General features: G+C 39.4%; 1 protein-coding gene across 1 annotated transcript; it reads right to left on the bottom strand.

Annotated features, from left to right (window-relative positions):
* Positions 1 to 11,078: 11,078 nt before the first annotated feature.
* TRIB1 (tribbles pseudokinase 1) lies at positions 11,079 to 21,040 on the bottom strand. Its single transcript, XM_053715349.1, has 3 exons — positions 20,491 to 21,040; positions 16,782 to 17,074; positions 11,079 to 12,949 (listed from the first exon to the last, which is right to left on the bottom strand). The coding sequence occupies exons 1-3, from the start codon at positions 20,791 to 20,793 to the stop codon at positions 12,481 to 12,483; spliced, it is 1,065 nt and encodes a 354-aa protein (XP_053571324.1). The 5' UTR covers positions 20,794 to 21,040; the 3' UTR covers positions 11,079 to 12,480.
* Positions 21,041 to 21,330: the final 290 nt, after the last annotated feature.

Below are 21,330 nucleotides of genomic sequence, written 5' to 3'. Positions count from 1 at the left end.
TAACATTACAAAAACTAGACATTTAGGGTCCAGTATTTTTGTGAAACTTCACTGGTTAGGGTCAGCTTGCTAAAATACTGGACTGTCCTGTTGAATACGGGCGTTCTCAAGGTTTGGTCTGGATTTTTCCTCTAAGTCTCTGCTTAGCATGCAGAATTTAGATAGACGCAATTGCTCTTGTGACATATCTCATCTAATGTTGTGTCTCACTGTTTAAAAGCTTATTTTTATTTTTATTTCGCTTACTTTTTTTTACAAGTTTTCTATTTTTGTTTGCCTATGTTAGATTGGACTGTTTTTTTATTGATTTTGTAATGTGATTGTGAAGTTTTGAAGGCTTTTTTAGCGATGTCGATACCCTAGACAGTAGATGTTGAGAAATAAAGAGTTGGCATATGGATACGACTTCTTTAATTATAATGAAGCTGAACTCGCATATAGCTGCTATGATGAGGGTTGTTACAAATCTTTATGAATTCAGCAGTTTTAGTTTTTTCAGTGCAATATTAGGTAAGGTTATGTTTTTTTTTTTTGTTTTTGTTTTTTTTTTTGTTCCTTTTCATCTAGGGCAATGTCTAGGAACAATCCTTACTGAATTCAGGAAAGGGAGGAAAATGCCAGTAGGAACATAATACATTACAAGATGTCCCATTCTGTTCCCAAAAGTTATAGGTGCACATTTAAGGGTATATCATAAATTCTATTCAATTTAATTTTTTTATTTTTGTCCAAATTTTGTATTGAGGTTGAAAGAAAATATTTATTTGCTGTAGATCAACGACCATCAGTCAATGAAATGATTACATATAGCATTCTGAGATAATATCTATCACATGGATTGTTAATAAACATTATGATAGAATCCTTAAATGCAAAGAGACAATTTATACATAATAAATACAGTATAAAACTAACATTGCATTGTCAGAATGAGATTATTTATTATAAATTAATATATCAGAAAATAGTCTGATAATAATCAGAAAGTTTTTATATTTTACATTAAAATTAACCCTCTACATACTTAAAGCTGTAAATAACTGACATCCTTTTCTGAAATATAGGGATCTCATTTGGGCCTCCAACCTTGTAGTTAATAAACCATAGGCAGCACGGAGGGTGATAAAACATAACGGGCTCCTTTTGGGCCCATGGAAAAATCTATATTCTAATTACTAACATCGGCATTTAAGACTATTTTACCTAAATCTTATTTGCCATACATGGTTCAAACTCTATGATACATAATATATATCTAATTGTAGTCAATAAAGAGTTATGAGTCTCAATATGGCATACCATCATATAACATAGGAACTTTTATACCCAAAAACAACTTGAAGAATGACTTGATATGTAACCCAAATATTGACTCACAATTTTAATCTGGGTAAACATATAGCACTATGTAATAACTAAGATCATACTGCATGATTAAGGGGGTCACCCCAAAATGTCGCATTTTATTTTAAAGGTCTTCAATAAAATTATAATTTTATCCTAAGTGCTGGCATCATCTTTTGACTTTTGCACTTATTTGGGGTGTTGCAGTCTACCCCCCTTTGCTGGAGCACTAACAGTGGTGCTGTCTCCATTATTGGACTTTGACTATGTAATAACCATAAAACAATCGGCTACAATCTAAAAATAATAAGCCATCATCACCATCTAAATAGCAGGACTCAAGATAATAATGGGGAGAAGACTGAACAGATGAGAAATTCATCTCTCAAAGATCTCTCAAAAGAAGTGATGTATAGTATTGGGAACACCAATGATATAGGTCTGGACTCTCATCTGAAAGTAGAAATGGACATCCCATCTAATATCAAGTTAGGCTATACATTATACAATTTGTAGTAAAATACCTCAAGCCCATCTAAATTAGATGAATAACTGAATATCTGATTTGGAAGAAACATTTTAGCTATAAAGTCCACTAAGGATCATGACACATGTTAGGGTAGTGAAGGTACGATTATCAAAGAAAAGCCCAATAGCCTAGCCTGTCCCACTGCCTCGGCCGCTGCTAGTAAAATCACACCCAAGCACACTAGGTAAACTATATCAATAAGGGACCAGGCTAAATAGCTCTCAATCGCCTCATTATCTATGTAGTTCTAATACCCCACAATGGGCCACATTACGAACGGCACGTTAACATTTACGCGCAAGCGATAAGGGGCTTATTGTTGCTTTTGTGCGTCTGGTTTTTTTGCTCGTATTATAAATGTGATTTCTTGAGCTCAATTGATGTTATTGTGCGTTAGGTTAGCGAGCCTTTAGAGCTCTGGGTAACTGTTCCGCACAACAAAAAGTGTCAAAAAACACATCAAAAATACATTACAAAGTACAGTTACACTCATAATAACACCATATAATAGAAATTATTTTAAAACAAAATTGCACAAAAAAGTTACAAGAGCTCAAAGATCTGTGGTCTCGGGTGTTAGGAAAAAAAGGCAGGCAAAGGGCTTTAACATAGAGATACCATATACATCTCTAAAGATGTATATCATGTATGTGTATATATGTATGTTTATTTATGTGTTCATATGTATTTATGCAATTATATGTGTATATGTATTTACAGACATTTATGCACATATAAACACATAAATACATATGTATACATATATAGAAATATATAGAAGTGCATTGGAGCCCTTTGCAGTTAAGTAGATTAAAACATGTAAAAACATATTTATGCAATATTCATATTTAATCAAGTGTTTTACTGTGTATTTACTGTAAATATCTTACATTTCAATGTTCTGCACATAGCAGAATATGTTTTATGTATTTATAAATATATATTCCAATATATATCTGTGTATATATATATATATATATATATATATATATATACAAAACACGGAAGGGAACTGCACTCTCATACCGGACCGGGTACACATCCCATGACCCTGCAACATGCTCAGCCCTGGGTGCCACTGGCACTCACAGGAAGCTGTGCTGTCCCCAGAGCCACAAGCGGTGACTAACCTTTCCATTTTTGCTTTTAAATCTTAGCTGAGAGCTTGTAAGTGAGTGCTGGGTTTTCTCTGTGTGTTGTATTAATTTGTTCTGTAATTTTCCCTATGGTTCTTGCATCCAGACCTGTCTGGGGTTAACTGCTTGTGGCTCTGGGGACAGCACAGCTTCCTGTGAGTGCCAGTGGCACCCAGGGCTGAGCATGTTGCAGGGTCATGGGATGTGTACCCGGTCCGGTATGAGAGTGCAGTTCCCTTCCGTGTTTTGTATATGTCTAGGGTGGTTACATATTCCTGTGCACCCTTCCCTTGTTTTCAGTTTGTTTGGATTTGAAAGCTTGCATTGTGTGGCTGTTTTAGGGTCTCAGGTATTGGAGAGGACCTTGACGTGGTACCTGAGCTTGTCCCATTTGGCCAGATGCGGTGACTAACCTTTCCATTTTTGCTTTTAAATCTTAGCTGAGAGCTTGTAAGTGAGTGCTGGGTTTTCTCTGTGTGTTGTATTAATTTGTTCTGTAATTTTCCCTATGGTTCTTGCACCCAGACCTGTCTGGGGTTAACTGCTTGTGGCTCTGGGGACAGCACAGCTTCTATATATATATAGCGTCTATATATAATAATCTATATATATTGGTATAAATATATATTTTACCAAAAAAACATCATATATATATATATATAGAAATATGTGTTTAGGAATAAATAGTAAAAGTTCAAAAGAGAGTTGGATAGATGTGTTACTCACAGGGGGAAAGAATGGCAAAGTTAATACTGGGGTATATAGAAAGCCCATCTCTGGAAACATGTTGTTACATGGTTCCAGCTGTCACCCTAAACATATTTTGTTTGCAGTGGTGAAGGGACAATATACCAGAATGAGGAGAAACTGCAGCGAGCAAACTGACTTTGAAGTTGAGGCAAACCTTTTGGAGCGTAGACTCAAAGAAAGAGGGTATCCCCTGAAAGATATTACATGGGCAAGAAACAGAATTTATGCTTACCTGATAAATTTCTTTCTCCTACGGTGTGTCCGGTCCACGGCTTCATCCTTACTTGTGGGAATATTCTCTTCCCCTACAGGAAATGGCAAAGGGAGCACACAGCAAAAGCTGTCCTTATAGTCCCCCCTCTGGTTCCGCCCCCCAGTCATTCGACCGACGGTTAGGAGAAAAAGGAGAAACTATAGGGTGCCATGGTGACTGTAGTGTACAGAAATAAACAATTTGAAACCTGACTAAAAAGCCAGGGCGGGCCGTGGACCGGACAGACCGTAGGAGAAAATTTTTTATCAGGTAAGCATAAATTCTGTTTTCTCCTACATTGGTGTGTCCGGTCCACGGCTTCATCCTTACTTGTGGGAACCAATACCAAAGCTTTAGGACACGGATAAAGGGAGGGAACAAGTCAGGTTACCTAAACGGAAGGCACCACGGCTTGCAAAACCTTTCTCCCAAAAATAGCCTCCGAAGAAGCATAAGTATCGAATTTGTAAAATTTGGCAAAAGTATGCAGAGAAGACCAAGTCGCTGCCTTACAGATCTGATCAACAGAAGCCTCGTTCTTGAAGGCCCATGTGGAAGCCACAGCTCTAGCAGAGTGAGCTGTAATTCGTTCAGGAGGCTGCCGTCCGGCAGTCTCATAAGCCAATCGGATGATGCTTTTCAGCCAAAAGGAAAGCGAGGTAGCAGTAGCTTTCTGCCCTCTCCTCTTACCAGAATAAACGACAAACAAAGATGAAGTCTGTCTGAAATCCTTTGTTGCTTCTAAATAGAATTTTAAAGCACGGACCACATCTAAATTGTATAACAAACGTTCCTTCTTCTAAACTGGATTCAGACACAGAGAAGGAACAACTATTTCCTGGTTAATATTCCTGTTGGAAACCACTTTTGGAAGAAAACCAGGTTTGGTACGCAAAACAACCTTATCTGTATGGAATACCAGATAGGGTGAAGTACACTGCAAAGCAGACAATTCAGAAACTCTTCTAGCAGAAGAAATAGCAACCAAAAACAGAACTTTCCAAGATAGTAACTTATTATCTATGGAATGTAAAGGTTCAAACGGAACCCCTTGAAGAACTGAAAGAACTAAGTTTAGACTCCATGGAGGAGTCATGGGTCTGTAGACAGGCTTGATTCTGACTAAGGCCTGTACAAATGCCTGTACATCTGGCACTGCTGCCAGACGTTTGTGCAACAAAACAGACAGAGCAGCTATCTGTCCTTTTAGAGAACTCGCTGACAACCCTTTATCCAAACCCTCTTGGAGAAAGGAGAGTATCCTAGGAATTTTAATTTTACTCCAAGAGAATCCCTTGGATTCGCACCAACAGATATATTTTTTCCATATCTTATGGTAAATTTTCCTAGTCACAGGTTTTCTGGCTTGGACCAGAGTATCTATAACTGAATCTGAAAACCCACGCTTAGATAAAATCAAGCGTTCAATTTCCAAGCAGTCAGTTGCAGAGAGACTAGATTTGGATGTTCGAATGGACCTTGTACTAGAAGATCCTGTCTCAAAGGTAGTTTCCGTGGTGGAGCCGATGACATATTCACCAGGTCTGCATACCAAGACCTGCGTGGCCACGCAGGAGCTATCAGAATCACCAAGGCCTTCTCCTGTTTGATCCTGGCTACAAGCCTGGGAAGGAGAGGAAACGGTGGAAACACATAAGCTAGGTTGAACGACCAAGGCGCCACCAATGCATCCACTAGTGTCGCCTTGGGATCCCTGGATCTGGACCCGTAGCGAGGAACCTTGAAGTTCTGACGAGACGCCATCAGATCCATGTCTGGAATGCCCAATAGTTGAGTTAACTGGGCAAAGACCTCCGGGTGGAGTTCCCACTCCCCCGGATGGAAAGTCTGACGACTCAAATAATCCGCCTCCCAGTTGTCTACTCCTGGGATGTGAATTGCAGATAGATGGCAGGAGTGATCCTCCGCCCATTTGATGATCTTGGATACCTCTGTCATCGCCAAGGAACTCTTTGTTCCCCCCTGATGATTGATGTACGCTACAGTCGTCATGTTGTCCGACTGAAATCTTATGAATCTGGCCTTCGCTAGTTGAGGCCAAGCCCGGAGCACATTGAATATCGCTCTCAGTTCCAGAATGTTTATTGGGAGAAGAGACTCTTCCCGAGACCATAGACCCTGAGCTTTCAGGGAGTCCCAGCCTGCGCCCCAGCCTAAAAGACTGGCGTCGGTCGTGACAATGACCCACTCTGGTCTGCGGAAACTCATTCCCTGAGACAGGTGATCTTGAGTCAACCACCAACGGAGTGAGTCTCTGGTTAACTGGTCTACTTGAATCTGGGGAGACAAGTCTGCATAATCCCCATTCCACTGTTTGAGCATGCACAGTTGTAATGGTCTTAGATGAATTCAAGCAAAAGGAACCACGTCCATTGCTGCAACCATTAAACCTATTACCTCCATGCACTGAGCTATGGAAGGCTGAGGAATAGATTGAAGAACTTGACAAGCGTTTAGAAGCTTTAACTTTCTTTACCTCTGTCAGAAAAATCTTCATTTCTACAGAATCTATTATTGTTCCTAGAAAAGGAACCCTTGTGGACGGGGACAGGGAACTTTTTTCTATGTTCACCTTCCACCCGTGAGACCTGAGAAAAGCTAAAACAATGTCTGTATGAGCCTTTGCTTTGGAAAGGGACGACGCTTGGATTAGAATGTCATCTAGATAAGGTGCTACAGAAATGCCCCTCGGCCTTAGAACCGCTAGAAGGGACCCTAGCACCTTTGTGAAAATTCTGGGAGCGGTGGCTAAACCGAATGGAAGAGCCACGAACTGGTAATGTTTTTCCAGAAAGGCGAACCTTAGGAACTGATGGTGATCTTTGTGGATAGGAATATGTAGGTACGCATCCTTTAAGTCCACGGTAGTCATATATTGACCCTCCTGGATTGTTGGTAAGATCGTCCGAATGGTTTCCATTTTGAATGATGGAACTCTGAGGAATTTGTTTAGGATTTTTAAATCCAGAATTGGCCTGAAAGTTCCCTCTTTTTTGGGAACTACAAACAGGTTTGAGTAAAAACCCAGACCTTGTTCCGCTGCTGGAACTGAGTGTATCACTCCCATCTTTAATAGGTCTCCTACGCAATGTAAGAATGCCTGTCTCTTTATCTGGTCTGAAGATAAGCGAGACATGTGGAACCTTCCCCTTGGAGGGAGTTCCTTGAACTCTAGAAGATACCCCTGAGAGACTATTTCTAGTGCCCAGGGATCCGGAACATCTCTTGCCCAAGCCTGAGCAAAGAGAGACAGTCTGCCCCCTACTAGATCCGGTCCCAGATCGGGGGCTACCCCTTCATGCTGTCTTGGTAGCAGCAGCAGGCTTCTTGGCCTGTTTACCCTTGTTCCAGCCTTGCATTCCATGCTGGTTTAGGCTGGGAAGCGTTACCCTCTTGTCTAGAGGCTGCAGAGTTAGGAGACGGTCCGTTCCTGAAATTGCGAAAGGAACGAAAATTAGATTTGTTCTTAGCCTTGAAAGGCCTATCCTGTGGGAGGGCATGGCCCTTTCCCCCAGTGATTTCTGAAATAATCTCCTTCAATTCTGGCCCGAAAAGGGTCTTACCTTTGAAAGGAATATTAAGCAGTTTTGTCTTGGACGACACATCCGCCGACCAAGATTTTAGCCAAAGCGCTCTGCGCGCCACTATTGCAAAACCTGAATTTTTCGCCGCTAATTTAGCCAATTGAAAAGCGGCATCTAAAATAAAGGAATTAGCCAACTTTAGTGCGTGAATTCTGTCCATGACTTCCTCATATGGAGTCTCCTTATGAAGCAAATTCTTTTTAAGCAACCCTTCCAATTTTTTATCCATAGGATCTTTGAAAGCACAACTGTCCTCAATGGAAATAGTTGTGCGCTTGGCCAACGTAGAAACTGCCCCCTCAACCTTAGGGACTGTTTGCCATGTGTCCCTTCTGGGGTCGACAATGGGGAACATTTTCTTAAATATAGGAGGTGGGACAAAAGGTATACCTGGCTTCTCCCACTCCTTGGGCACTATGTCCGCAACCCTCTTGGGTATCGGAAAGGCATCAGCGTGCACAGGGACCTCTAGGAATTTGTCCATTTTGCACAATTTCTCTGGAATCACCAAAGAGTCACAATCATCATGAGTAGTTAGCACCTCCTTAAGCAGGGCGCGGAGATGTTCTAACTTAAATTTAAATGCCACGATATCAGGTTCTGCCTGCTGAGAAACTTTTCCTGAATCAGAAATTTCTCCCTCAGACAGACCCTCCCTCATTGCCAATTCAGACTGGTGTGAGGGTATAACAGATTAATTATCGTCAGCGCCCACTTGCTCATCCTCTGTATTTAAAACTGAGCAATCACGCTTTCTGGGAAATGCTGGCAGTTTGGATAAAAGATTTGCTATAGAATTATCCATTACTGCAGTTAATTGCTGCATAGTAACAAGCATTGGCGCGCTAGATGTACTAGGTGTCGCATGCGCGGGCAAAACTGGTGTTGACACAGAAGGAGAGGATGATGAACTATCCCCACTACCTTCATTTGAAGAATCATCTTGGGCAACCTTATTAAATGTGACAGTACTGTCCTTACTTTGTTTGGACGCCATGGCACAATTTGAACATACATTTAAAGGGGGAACCACCTTGGCCTCCATACACACAGAACATATGCTATCTGAAGGTATAGACATGTTAGACAGACTTTAGCAGGCTATTAATGATATAAAACTGTTTTTAAACAAAACCGTTACTGTCTCTTTAAATAATAAAAAGAGTACACTTTATTTCTGAATGTTTGAAAAACTATGAAGTAAATATCCGATCTTTACAAAATTTGCACCCTAGTGTCTTAATGCTTTGAAAGTCTCTAACCCCTTAAATGAGCAAACTGGAGCTAATTGTTCAATTTACCAGTTTAAACCCACTACAGTCCCTGCCACAGCCTTTGCTGCAGCTTTTACCTTCCATGGGGGTTATTCACCACAGAAATAAGCCTTCTTGAAATCGTTTTTATGGCCACAGGACCCTCTCACATGAAGCTGCATGCACTGCTTCCAAAAGTAACTGCGCAACTGAGGCACGAAAATGAGGCCTCCTCCCTCTGCATACCAGAGTGAAGGGGCCTTCCTGACTAGATTAGGTGTCTAAACAACTGCCAGGCTTAATAAAAACGTTCCCAAAAGTGTTTCAAAGACACAAAACACTCCAAAAGTCATATAAATATTATATAAATCAATCGATTTAGCCCACAAAAGTGTCAACCAGTATAGAGCCCATTTATAAGCCTTCATTCTGTTATGAGTCTACGAAAATGGCTTACCGATCCCATAAGGGAAAATGACAGTCTTCTAGCATTACTATGTCTTGTTAGAAAAGGGACTAGTCATACCTGGAGCAGAAAAGTCTGCAAACTGTTCCCCCCAACTGAAGTTCTCTGGTTTCAACAGTCCTGTGTGGGAACAGCAATGGATTTTAGTTACTGTTGCTAAAATCATACTCCTCTTTTAACAGAACTCTTCATCACTTTCTGTTGTAGAGTAAATAGTACAAACCGGCACTATTTTAAAATAACAAACTCTTGATAGAAGAAATAAAACTACAACTAACACCACATACTCTTTACCATCCCCGTGGAGATGCTACTTGTTCTGAGCAGGCAAAGAGAATGACTGGGGGGCGGAGCCAGAGGGGGGACTATATGGACAGCTTTTGCTGTGTGCTCCCTTTGCCATTTCCTGTAGGGGAAGAGAATATTCCCACAAGTAAGGATGAATCCGTGGACCGGACACACCAATGTAGGAGAAAAGTGTGTTCAAACTGAATCGAGAGAAACTCTCCTCAAAAGGTAGAAAGTAGTCTAGAGGGGATAGATTTGAGGGCACTAACTGTATAACTACATACAGTGCCCAGTATTCTGACATCTGTAATATTGTGAAAAAACATTTTTATATCCTTGCAGCAGATGATGCTTTACAATCAGCTGTGTCTAAGGTGTTCATATAGAAAATGTTGTACCCTTGCATCCATCCTTTCATCTACCCAATTGAGAAAAACTACAGAAACGTCTAGCTCATGGTTACGCCATTTAGGCATGTTCAAGTGTGGACATCAAAGATGCAATCCCTGTGACTTTGTAACAGTTACTACTAATTTTAAATCTGAAGTCACAGGGGAGGTCTTTGATATCAAATCATGCCTGAATTGTACTGCTACTGGTGTGATCTACCCTTTGACTTGCTCTCAGTGCAAGGTTCAGTATGTAGGTCTCACCAGTAGAGATATCAATTCTCGAATGAGGGAGCATTTTTCAACCATTACTAATGGTAAATCTACAACTCCACTTGTACAACATTTTATTATTCACCACAACAGCAGTCTCAATACCCTTAAATGGTGTGTAATAGAGGTTAGGACACCCATCAGGGGTGGTGATCTTGACCACCTATTGGCTAATAGAGAAATGTATTGGATTTTTTCGTTTGGGGACTCAAATCCCATCAGGTTTAAACGAGATATGATCTCATACATTTTTGGGAATAATCTCATGCATATAGTAATTATTCGTATGAAGAGATTGTATATTGACTAAGGTTTATGTATCCTATTTTCTTCCATATTGTTTATAATATTGAGAATACTATATATGCATTTATTATTTATTTTTTGCTCTACCTTACTACATATGCTTGGAATTGTCTCCATTAAATATTAATAGACTTTATTCTATTATCAAATTAACTTTGTTCACTTGCTAACCTTTGTTGAAAAGCATAATTAAATAGGCTCAGACACAGCAATGCACTTCTCTGAGCTATCTGGTGACTTGAGCCTGCACCCATGTGTTGTCATTGCCTTACCAGATGTGCTTTGGTGCCCTGGAGACTACTTTAACCATGTGTTTAACCCTACAAAAGGGGTTAAACACAATTATATACAATCAGTAGTGCAATAATAAAAATAATTAACATATTAGAGCATTTTCTTTTTGCACTTATGTCCTTTTCATTACTACAGTTTCATATGAATGGTAAATACTTAACCTATATACATAAAGCAAACAAAAAACACCAGTTAAAAAACAAATATTTATTACAACATACTTACAAATTAAACCATAATTAGGTTTCAACATATTTACATATTTGACATAGTGTTTTCAGTGTCGTTCCCCCACTTAACCCTATACCCCTCACAAGCTGTTATTTACAGAGTTAACTTTAATTTACAACGTATCACAGATACAATAGTCACGCAACCGCAAGGATGTTAGTGCAACAGAGATTTTCCAACCTCATTTATCTCTCACGATTTTTTTCTGTGACAGATAGTTTTGCCAACAGTTATTCACATTACAATTGCTTCTTTTTTTGTAATTTTATTTACAATCAATGGGGGGGGGGGAATAAAAATAGAAATAACCTTTACACTGCCAGGAGAGGCTACAATGTATTAAGAACAAAAATATTGGCCTAAATTCAATTTGCGCACCAGGAATATAAATGTAACGCAGTGTGTTTAGGTAGATGTGTGAAATTAGTTTAATACATAAATAATTAACTGAAAGGTAAATAAAACTGAATGCATTAAATACATATTAATAGTTTACATCTGTTTAACTTAGTAGTAATTGTTTTTAAATCATTGCAGTCCTTTCTGGCAAAAAGGAAGAAAAAAAAAAAATAATAATATATTACATGAGGTATACATGTCACTTTCACAATAGTGATAGCTTGGTATGGCCTTGCCCTTAGCAACGACATTTTGACCATAGTGGATTTCAAGATACATCAATTACCCGTTTAAGGAATTAACCGTCTCGTTCTTCATAGTGATAGAAGTTTAAATAGAAGTACTGGAAAAATCCCTGTACAGATCAATATACATCAGAAGGGGATAGATAGGTAACAGATTTGATTTTTATTTTTAAAGGCAGTGATGAAATTAAGGCATATTAATTTCCATACACAATTGTTACAATTTCTGTAGGATTAGGCGGAATACAACTATGTCTCCCCGAATTAGAGAACTTCATACAAATACATCAATTCATTTTAGAAATTATTCCACTTTTAATTTTTTTCAGCTCTTGCCTTATTTGGGGCAAGTTTCAAGACCATAACGATTGCACCGCATATTCTCAAAGTACAGAATTTTCTGTTAGAGTGTGAACTCAAGTACTTTTGTGTTGTCTGAAGGACCATATTCTTTAGCCTGCCTAAGTGTTCTGGCCCTTTAATGGGTTATAACAAAATGGATAGAAATGCTACAAAGCTCTTGCAAAAAGGATAAATGTTGGCAAATTTAGAAGGGTCATAGCGAGCATTTCATGTAATACTTTGCAGATGGCTAGTGCAAGGTTTTAGCACGTGTGGCCCTCTGCTTATAATTGACACTTTTATTACACTTCTGCTGTATGGCCTTGATAAGAGGGAACAAAGGGCTCTTGAAAATACGCTTCTGAATGCGGTGAGGGCTAACAGAAGAAAGAGTCTATATTATCACAGTCCTGAGGCACATCAGGTACCAACTGGTCAGTGCTGCTCGTATCCTGATCTGCACAACTGGGCTGTGAAGCCGCTTCAAACCAAGGATGCAACAAGATTTCTTCAGCTGTGAGGCGCTCGGTGGGTTCCCGTCTCAGCAGACTCCGAATAAGGCACCTGGCTTTAGGAGAAACATGGTCGGGAATACAGAACTGTCCACGGCGAATTTTAGAAAATAGGGCACTGGGGTCTGAGTCATGAAAAGGATAACGTCCTACTAGAAGAGTGTACAACATTACACCCAAACTCCACACGTCCGCTGATCTGCCAGAATAAGTCCCAGTGGTGTTTAAGATCTCCGGGCTGACATACGCTGGGCAGCCATGCTTGTCTGACAATGCATCGTCGTCACCTTTCATGATGTGCGCATCTTCTAAGCTTTCTAGTCTTAGCTGAGTCCTGGAAAAGAAAGAAGGTGGAATTTAGTACTACGGATAATTACAATTTTTTTCGTCAATGTTTAAATGCTTATTATGACTAAACTACTTAATAAAAGTATAGTTTATTCTATATCCATCCCTAGATTACTATTGAACTAGATGGAGAATAACTCATGACAGTTCCTAAAATGTATGCTTCTAGGTTACCTATAAAATTTTAAAATTGATGAACAAGGAAAAAAAAAAAAAATCAAAAAAAAAAATCATAATTTTATAAAATTAGATCGCAATAATAGAAGCCCAAAAATTACTCTAAAGTCTTAGAAGACCATCTACTTTTTTTGTCTTAAAGGGATATGAAACACTTTTTTTCTTTTATGATTCAGATAGAGCACGTGATTTTAAACAACTTTCCAATTTAGTTCCATTAACTAATTTGTTTTGTTCTCTTGGTATCCTTTGTTGAAAAGGATACCTAGGCAGGCTCAGGAGCTGCCGATTGGTTGCTGCACATATCTGATATATGTTATTGGCTCCCCAGTGCGTTAACTAGCTCCCCATAGTGCATTGCTGCTGCTTCAACAAAGGATACTAAGAGAATGAAGCAAATTAGAAAATATAAGTAAACAGAAAAGTTGTTTAAAATTGTATTCTCTATCGGATCTTGAAACACAACATTTTTCTTTCATGATTCAATCATGCAATATAATAAATATTTTAGAGAGGGAAAAAAAACTAAACATATAGGGTTAGTCTAAAAAAAAAGCACTTTCTAAGAAAACGGAGGAATTACTGTCCAAACCTTGAATAGGTAAATTGAGAACTTTTTTCCTTTTTAAAATTTATTTTCCCCACCACCTACAGAGCTTATAAAAATGGCTATGCCAGAAATAGCAATAATAATGTTCCTGTTTTTTTTTTTAAAAAAAAAAAAAACAAGTCAAGCGTGAGGTCTAATTCCATAGGAACTAATTATTCTCCTTGTGCTTCCATGTGTATAACGTGCTTGCTTAATTTCTGTCCTTAGCCTGACCTCTTGTAATGCAAAATGTGCCCATGGTTCAGCAAACGGAAAATATGACTCAATCTACGCTACTGTCTGGCAGCATCTGAATGCTGTCACATAAAAAAAGCCTTGCACCTGTGGTCGCCATACACAAAATTCCTACCACAAATGACTTAACCCCCTGCTTACCGAATATGACGCTTATAGTAAGATTATTACACTGGAAGAACTAGTTTCAAAAGGAGTAAGGTGTCAGGAACATGATATAGCAGCAACTGACAACTCATTTTTAGTAAGAGCAACTTTAGGATTTCCACACTTCTGGACTTTGTACTTTCCATGAAAATAGAGCCCTTTATAAAAATAAAAACTTTGACAGCAGAGCCACTGACAGTATATCTGTTCCTGGACTACATACAATAAGAGGTGTATGAATCCTAAATATAGATAATGATGCACCCAAAATAAAAAAAACGGTTCTCTATACAGCTAGCACATCCCCCAAAGTCTGCAGCAGTGACCAACACCAGAAACCGGTTTGTTTTATTTTGTTCAGGTGCCTTTTATGAGACAATTTGCAGGTCATCTCCTTTGCATATAAATTAATCAAGATAAGTGTCCAGCCAAACATTTTTTCAAAAGCACCCACTCTGCAGCGCAAGCAATTTACAAAAAAAAAAAACAGTCCATGTGCGAAGCTTAGACCAGTTTAAGATGGCATTTGAAGGCTTATTGTTGGTATAAAATGTATAGTCATAAGCTACTGCATTTAGAGAACAAAGTCTTCATGTTTTATTCTTCAAATTAAATTTTTATGAATTATTACTACAGTCAAAGTTGGAATTAGATTTAATAAAAAAAATAAATAATAATAATAATTAAAGAATGTGCTTTCATTTTAGTGTCTTACTTCCGCTACAATGCAAATACTAAACAGCTATTAAACCAGCATATGCTGGCACAGGATATACATTTATAGGTTTCCATGAAGCTTGTTAGCTGCTGCAACAATTACAGAGCATTTCATAATGTTATCAGACAATACCAGCCTGTCCATTAGCTGTCTGCGTCTTATGTTCTCTGAGTAATGCTACTGTAAATAGGCAGATTAAACACACTTTACTGGAAATATCAATATTTGGGCTCAAAAGGGGAGGAGTTAGCAGACCTGAGAGGGCCTCATGTAGATGTACTCTACAATGTATTGCAGGTTATTGAGATAAACTTGTAAGGAAATGATTTTTTAAACAGCAGATTTTTATAAATAGTCTCAGTACTAACTAGATCTGCCTTCTGCAGTAATAAAAATTATTTAAAAAGGGACACGCTACTCAAAAAAATTAAAAAGAATGTTTCAAAATGTTTTGCCTTGTTTTTTGAAAAGCGTATATATTCCTGTGCTGAATAAACCAACTTTTTCTCTCTTTCGTGTACGATACATTTTTTGGAGTGCCAACTTCATTTAAAGGGGATACTAAACCCAATTTGTTTTTCATTTTATGATTTGGATACAGCATGCAATTTTAAGCAACTTTCTAACTTACTCCGATTATCAATTTGTCTTTGTTCTCTTGGTATCTTTATTTGAAAAAGCAGGAATGAAAGCTTAGGAGCCAGTCCATTTTTTTGGTCAGAACCTGGGTTATGCTTGCTTATTGGAGGCTTAATGTAGCCACCAATCAGCCAGCGCTATCCAGGGTTCTGAACCAAAAAATGGTCCAGCTCCTAAGCTTTCATTCCTGCTTTTTTCAAATAAGGATACCAAGAGAACAAAGAAAAATTGATAATTGGAGTAAATTATAAAGTTTCATGCTCTATCCAAATCATAAAAGAAATACAAATGGGTTTAGTATTCCTTTAAGCCAGAACACTTAATTAAACAGTTGATTGCACTCAGATGTTGACTCCTAAAAACTTACACATTCAATTTATAAAAAAAATACATTTTTGCAAAATCAAATTGCTGAATGTTCAACAAGCATACATCACACTTTAGAAGAAATGTGTTTAACATTCAAAATGTTTAGCCTATGTGCTAAATCATTCATCCATCACAACTTTGTAGGCTTTCTGCATTTTTCTGGCTGAAAAAAGAATCTTTGTATTAAGGTTTTAATTATGAAATAAACACACATATCGAAGGTGTAAAATATGTGTTTAATACTAGAGATTTTAAATGATGTGATTTTTCTATTCTATTGAAATATTACATTTACTGGAAAGATCATAAATAGGATCCAGAGAGAGAGAAAAAAAAAAAAAAAAAAAAAAAAAAAAAAAAAGCCATGCATTACTGACATTTCACACTTCCCAATAGTTAAAGAGTAGTTAGGAGCCAGACAGTGGTGTTTGTATATAGAGAATAACACAAAAAGTTAGGAGCCAGGGATAAAATTCCAGGACCAGTGGCTACCAGGCTGCTGGATTTGTTAAGCCCTACTGATTATTCACATGCAGTACTCTCAATATCACATAATGATAAAGCCAATATACAGTGCACACATTACACGAGCCTCTTAAGACAGAAGTTATTTGCAGCAGATTACTCAGCACTGAGTAATGCACTGACTTTGTATGTTAGTTAAAGTTCCTTCTACACTTCTTAAAGTTATAGGTCAGTTGATCTCTAGGTTTTAAGACCCCAAAAAATAGAAAATTAGTGCTTTAAGAACCGTCTTTCAGTTGTGTCTATTTATTCAATATCAATAAAATATTTTGACAATCAACACCATAAATACACTGTGTCCTACGTATATTAACCCCCTAACTGCCAATGCCCCCTGTAGCAAAGCATGGTGTTTGTTGGGGGGGGGGGGAGAGAGACTGTAGAGAAATAGAATCTCACCTTTCTTTGTCTGAAAACACAAACTTCCTAAGCTTGAGGTCACCCAGGACCATAGATGAACGATGGCAATGAGAAACGGCACTGATGATTTGTTTAAATAGCTTGGCGGCCTCCTCTTCTCCCAGTTTCTTGCAACTTCTCACATAGGAATGCATATCACCATAGTCCTTCTCAAAGAAAACATACACTTTGCTCTCCCCCTGAATAACTTCCAATATCCCAGTGATATTACGATGCCAGGGTAAGTGGATGTAAGGTTCAATTTTCTTCTGGTAGTGCTTTAGGGGAAATACCTAAAAACAAATAAGACAAAAACAATTTAAATGACCAAATTCATGGATAGCAAAAACACAGATACTATTTCAAAGCCATTTCCCACTAGAGTTCCAGATAATATATTTTTGAACTTTAAAAAAAAAAAAAAAAAAAAAAAAAAAAAAAACATTCTGGGCATTTTTCATTGTCAACAAATTATTGTTGCTAAAATACTAGAATTGTCAGCCATCTATCCTATAAATATGTAATATTGAAACTCCTGGACATCCATACCCTTTATACAATTATGTGTCATTAACAAAATGCCTGATACATTGTGTCTGCAATCCCTTATGGGAACATACATAAAACAGGCTTTAAAAAATGTTTTGACTTTTGCACATTGATCAACAAAAGGCTTCTTTAAATTTGATATCTGCATTAATGCCACAAAATGTTGTAAAATTAAATGTTGCCAACTGTGCTATTGACAAGGCACTGTTTTCTTCCCATGTAAGAAGGGCTTACAGAAGTAAAGCTGTATAATACCAGTCTGTATTACAAATTAAATTATTCTGTACCACCAGTAGAGGGCAGCATCATGTACATAAACATTTACCAGTCAGGGATCAGGATTGACAGAACTTGTCTTTGTTAAGGAGGGTTAAATTCCTTAAAATCTTTAAAAAGCTGATTTGAATATATGGGGAATGTAATCATAATAGTGTTAAATAAAAAAAAAACACAACAAACTGCTTTTTAAAGTTTTAGTAAAAACTGGATACACTTTAGGAGTTAGTTTTTAACAGTTATAAATTAAATGTTTTAACCCCTTAACTGCCACGTGGGAGACAATGCGTCTAGACTAAAGAAAGTACCAAATTCCAATAGCTTTTTAAACGCTTACCAATACTCTTTTGCCTACCAAATTCACCATTAATGTTAATAGGAACAGATATAGATTAATGAGTTAACAAAAAAAAAATATTAAAGATCAGATCCATGGAGTTCAACAAGAAACAGCAGGAGCAAAGATCTATTATGTGGTGTCTTGTTGTTGTCATGGTGAGAGCAGTTTGCCCGGTAGCAACAAAGCCAGCAGGGGACATGGCAAGGGTTGTGTGGTCTGGGGTGACAGAAAAACACAGATGTGGCAGGAAGCCACCAATGTTACTAAATTGTACACTAGTTCCAATTACAGAGGGAGACAAAACAAATACACATTTCAGATTGAACTTGTTTGAATATTTGATCAAGACTCTCGCATGTAGCTGTTAAATCCCCTTCTCAACAAGGAAGGTCCCGTTGTTTCACTGCCAATCTAAGTGCCGCTTACAGAGGAAATCAGAGACATCCGCGGCAGCTCTGGCACAAGGGCATGTGAGGTGACAGTTGTGCCTACTGCTAAGTCAGATCAGGGCATTTGCATGTTCCCGTCCGTGTGCAAAAAAGGGAATGGGATAAGAATGAATTTCCCTGTATGCAGAACTGGATATTTAAATATGCATATAAATAAACTAATATTTTTTTTATGCTCTCATAAAAGTGTAATTTGTAATTCTCATGTGAAACAAGGACACTGGTAGAGCAAAGTACTATAGTGAGATAGATATATATGTGTGTGTGTCACTTAGAGCAGACAAATGTATAGTTAAGTGACAAAGGAAAGAACGTGTCAGAGAGAAATACCTCTGAGACACCACAGGAACCAGCTCATTTCCCCCAGGACAGCGCACAGCGGGGCCCCTTGCTCACACCAGGATCACTTCCTTGCCCTGTGCATTTATACTTCCATGTTCCCAATCCCCAGTGATTATCATATTCCCTGCTGATGCTCCCTAATTGCACTGCAGTATGTAGCTCCCCACTATGTATTTACACTACTAGCAGCCATACAGAGAGCACTTTACCATGATGCACCCCGCTATGTATTTACACTAATAGCAGCCATACAGAGAGCACTTTACCATGATGCACCCCGCTATGTATTTACACTAATAGCAGCCATACAGAGAGCACTTTACCATGATGCACCCCGCTATGTATTTACACTAATAGCAGCCATACACAGTGCACTTTACCATGATGCACCCCGCTATGTATTTACACTAATAGCAGCCATACACAGTGCACTTTACCATGATGCACCCCTATATGTATTTACACTAATAGCAGCCATACACAGTGCACTTTACCATGATGCACCCCTATATGTATTTACACTAATAGCAGCCATACACAGTGCACTTTACCATGATGCACCCCGCTATGTATTTACACTACTAGCAGCCATACAGAGAGCACTTTACCATGATGCACCCCGCTATGTATTTACACTACTAGCAGCCATACAGAGAGCACTTTACCATGATGCACCCCGCTATGTATTTACACTAATAGCAGCCATACACAGTGCACTTTACCATGATGCACCCCGCTATAGCAGCCATACAGAGTGCACTTTACCATGATGCACCCCGCTATGTATTTACACTACTAGCAGCCATACAGAGAGCACTTTACCATGATGCACCCCGCTATGTATTTACACTAATAGCAGCCATACACAGTGCACTTTACCATGATGCACCCCGCTATAGCAGCCATACACAGTGCACTTTACCATGATGCACCCCGCTATGTATTTACACTACTAGCAGCCATACAGAGAGCACTTTACCATGATGCACCCCGCTATGTATTTACACTAATAGCAGCCATACACAGTGCACTTTACCATGATGCACCCCGCTATAGCAGCCATACAGAGTGCACTTTACCATGATGCACCCCGCTATGTATTTACACTAATAGCAGCCATACAGAGAGCACTTTACCATGATGCACCCCGCTATAGCAGCCATACACAGTGCACTTTACCATGATGCACCCCGCTATGTATTTACACTACTAGCAGCCATACAGAGAGCACTTTACCATGATGCACCCCGCTATGTATTTACACTAATAGCAGCCATACACAGTGCACTTTACCATGATGCACCCCGCTATAGCAGCCATACAGAGTGCACTTTACCATGATGCACCCCGCTATGTATTTACACTAATAGCAGCCATACAGAGAGCACTTTACCATGATGCACCCAGCTATAGCAGCCATACACAGTGCACTTTACCATGATGCACCCCGCTATGTATTTACACTACTAGCAGCCATACAGAGAGCACTTTACCATGATGCACCCCGCTATGTATTTACACTAATAGCAGCCATACACAGTGCACTTTACCATGATGCACCCCGCTATGTATTTACACTAATAGCAGCCATACACAGTGCACTTTACCATGATGCACCCCGCTATGTATTTACACTAATAGCAGCCATACACAGTGCACTTTACCATGATGCACCCCGCTATAGCAGCCATACACAGTGCACTTTACCATATGATGCACGGATATTCCCAGAGCACAATTACCCCGGGCTCACCTTGCACTGCAGCTCCGCTCCCGTGTGCAGGTTCAGGGCTCTGGACACGTGTTCTCGGTCGCCAGCCGGGAGCAGCAAGTAATTCCCTATACATGTGGGTCCCTGGTGCTGTGGGCTAGTGCAGGTCGGGGTTAGGGGTTGCGGAGACCCCGGGGAAGGCAGGAATCCACTGTCCGGTGGGGTCTCGCTAAGCCGAGGACATTTAGCTGGGGGTTCATCACTCTCCAGCCTCTTGGAGCGAGGTCTGCAGGGAGCCAAGCGTGGGGCACCCAGGCGTCTCTCGCTCTGCATGTTGGCAATCATGGCTTGGAAACAAAGAGCAGCTTACAGATGAGCAGACATCCACAGATCCCTTGCACACAAATCCCCAGGTGGTGACAATCCAGTGCTAGCAGCATACAAATGACAATGCCCGGGTGCAGCCTTAATCCCCCTGCACGCGCCCCCTTCTCTTTAGCAGGTGCCCCTAACTAACGTGCAGGAGGTACAGCTTGTCTGAGGCGCAGTCACCCTCTGGCTTCCCCAGCTCTGTGATCTCTGTATTACACACAGGCCCTCCTCCTGTGACTCACACTGTGTTTGTATTGTATGGGCATAGGATCCAGGCCCCACCCCCAGGGGTTGTGCAATACATATTACGTCACCAGCATTGCACACTGAGAAACCAGGCGGCTTCATTACTAACTCATGGAAAAGGGAGGAGCCTGGACTGTGAGGGAGAGAAACTGCTCTTGCATCATACTTCTCCTCTGACTTAGCTGGAGGGCGTTGCCTTTATTTTCATCATTTTCAACCATTGGTGGAAGTGCTATTAAAATAATATAGTGTCACGGAGCCTTT

The sequence above is a fragment of the Bombina bombina genome, chromosome 5, assembly GCF_027579735.1.
Source record: "Bombina bombina isolate aBomBom1 chromosome 5, aBomBom1.pri, whole genome shotgun sequence".
Lineage (NCBI taxonomy): Eukaryota > Metazoa > Chordata > Amphibia > Anura > Bombinatoridae > Bombina > Bombina bombina.
The sequence above is the reverse complement of the archived record's forward strand: the minus strand, read 5'-3'. Positions and strand labels throughout refer to the sequence as shown.

Bases quoted from the DNA above. Each gene is read 5' to 3' on its own strand.
- TRIB1 (XM_053715349.1), bottom strand. From the start codon at position 20,793: ATGATTGCCAACATGCAGAGCGAGAGACGCCTGGGTGCCCCACGCTTG. The intron at 17,075-20,490 runs GTGAGCCCGGGG...ATTTGTTTTTAG, and splicing joins GAGCGGAGCTGCAGTGCAAG to GTATTTCCCCTAAAGCACTA. The intron at 12,950-16,781 runs GTGAGATTCTAT...TTTCTTTTCCAG, and splicing joins GTGTTTTCAGACAAAGAAAG to GACTCAGCTAAGACTAGAAA.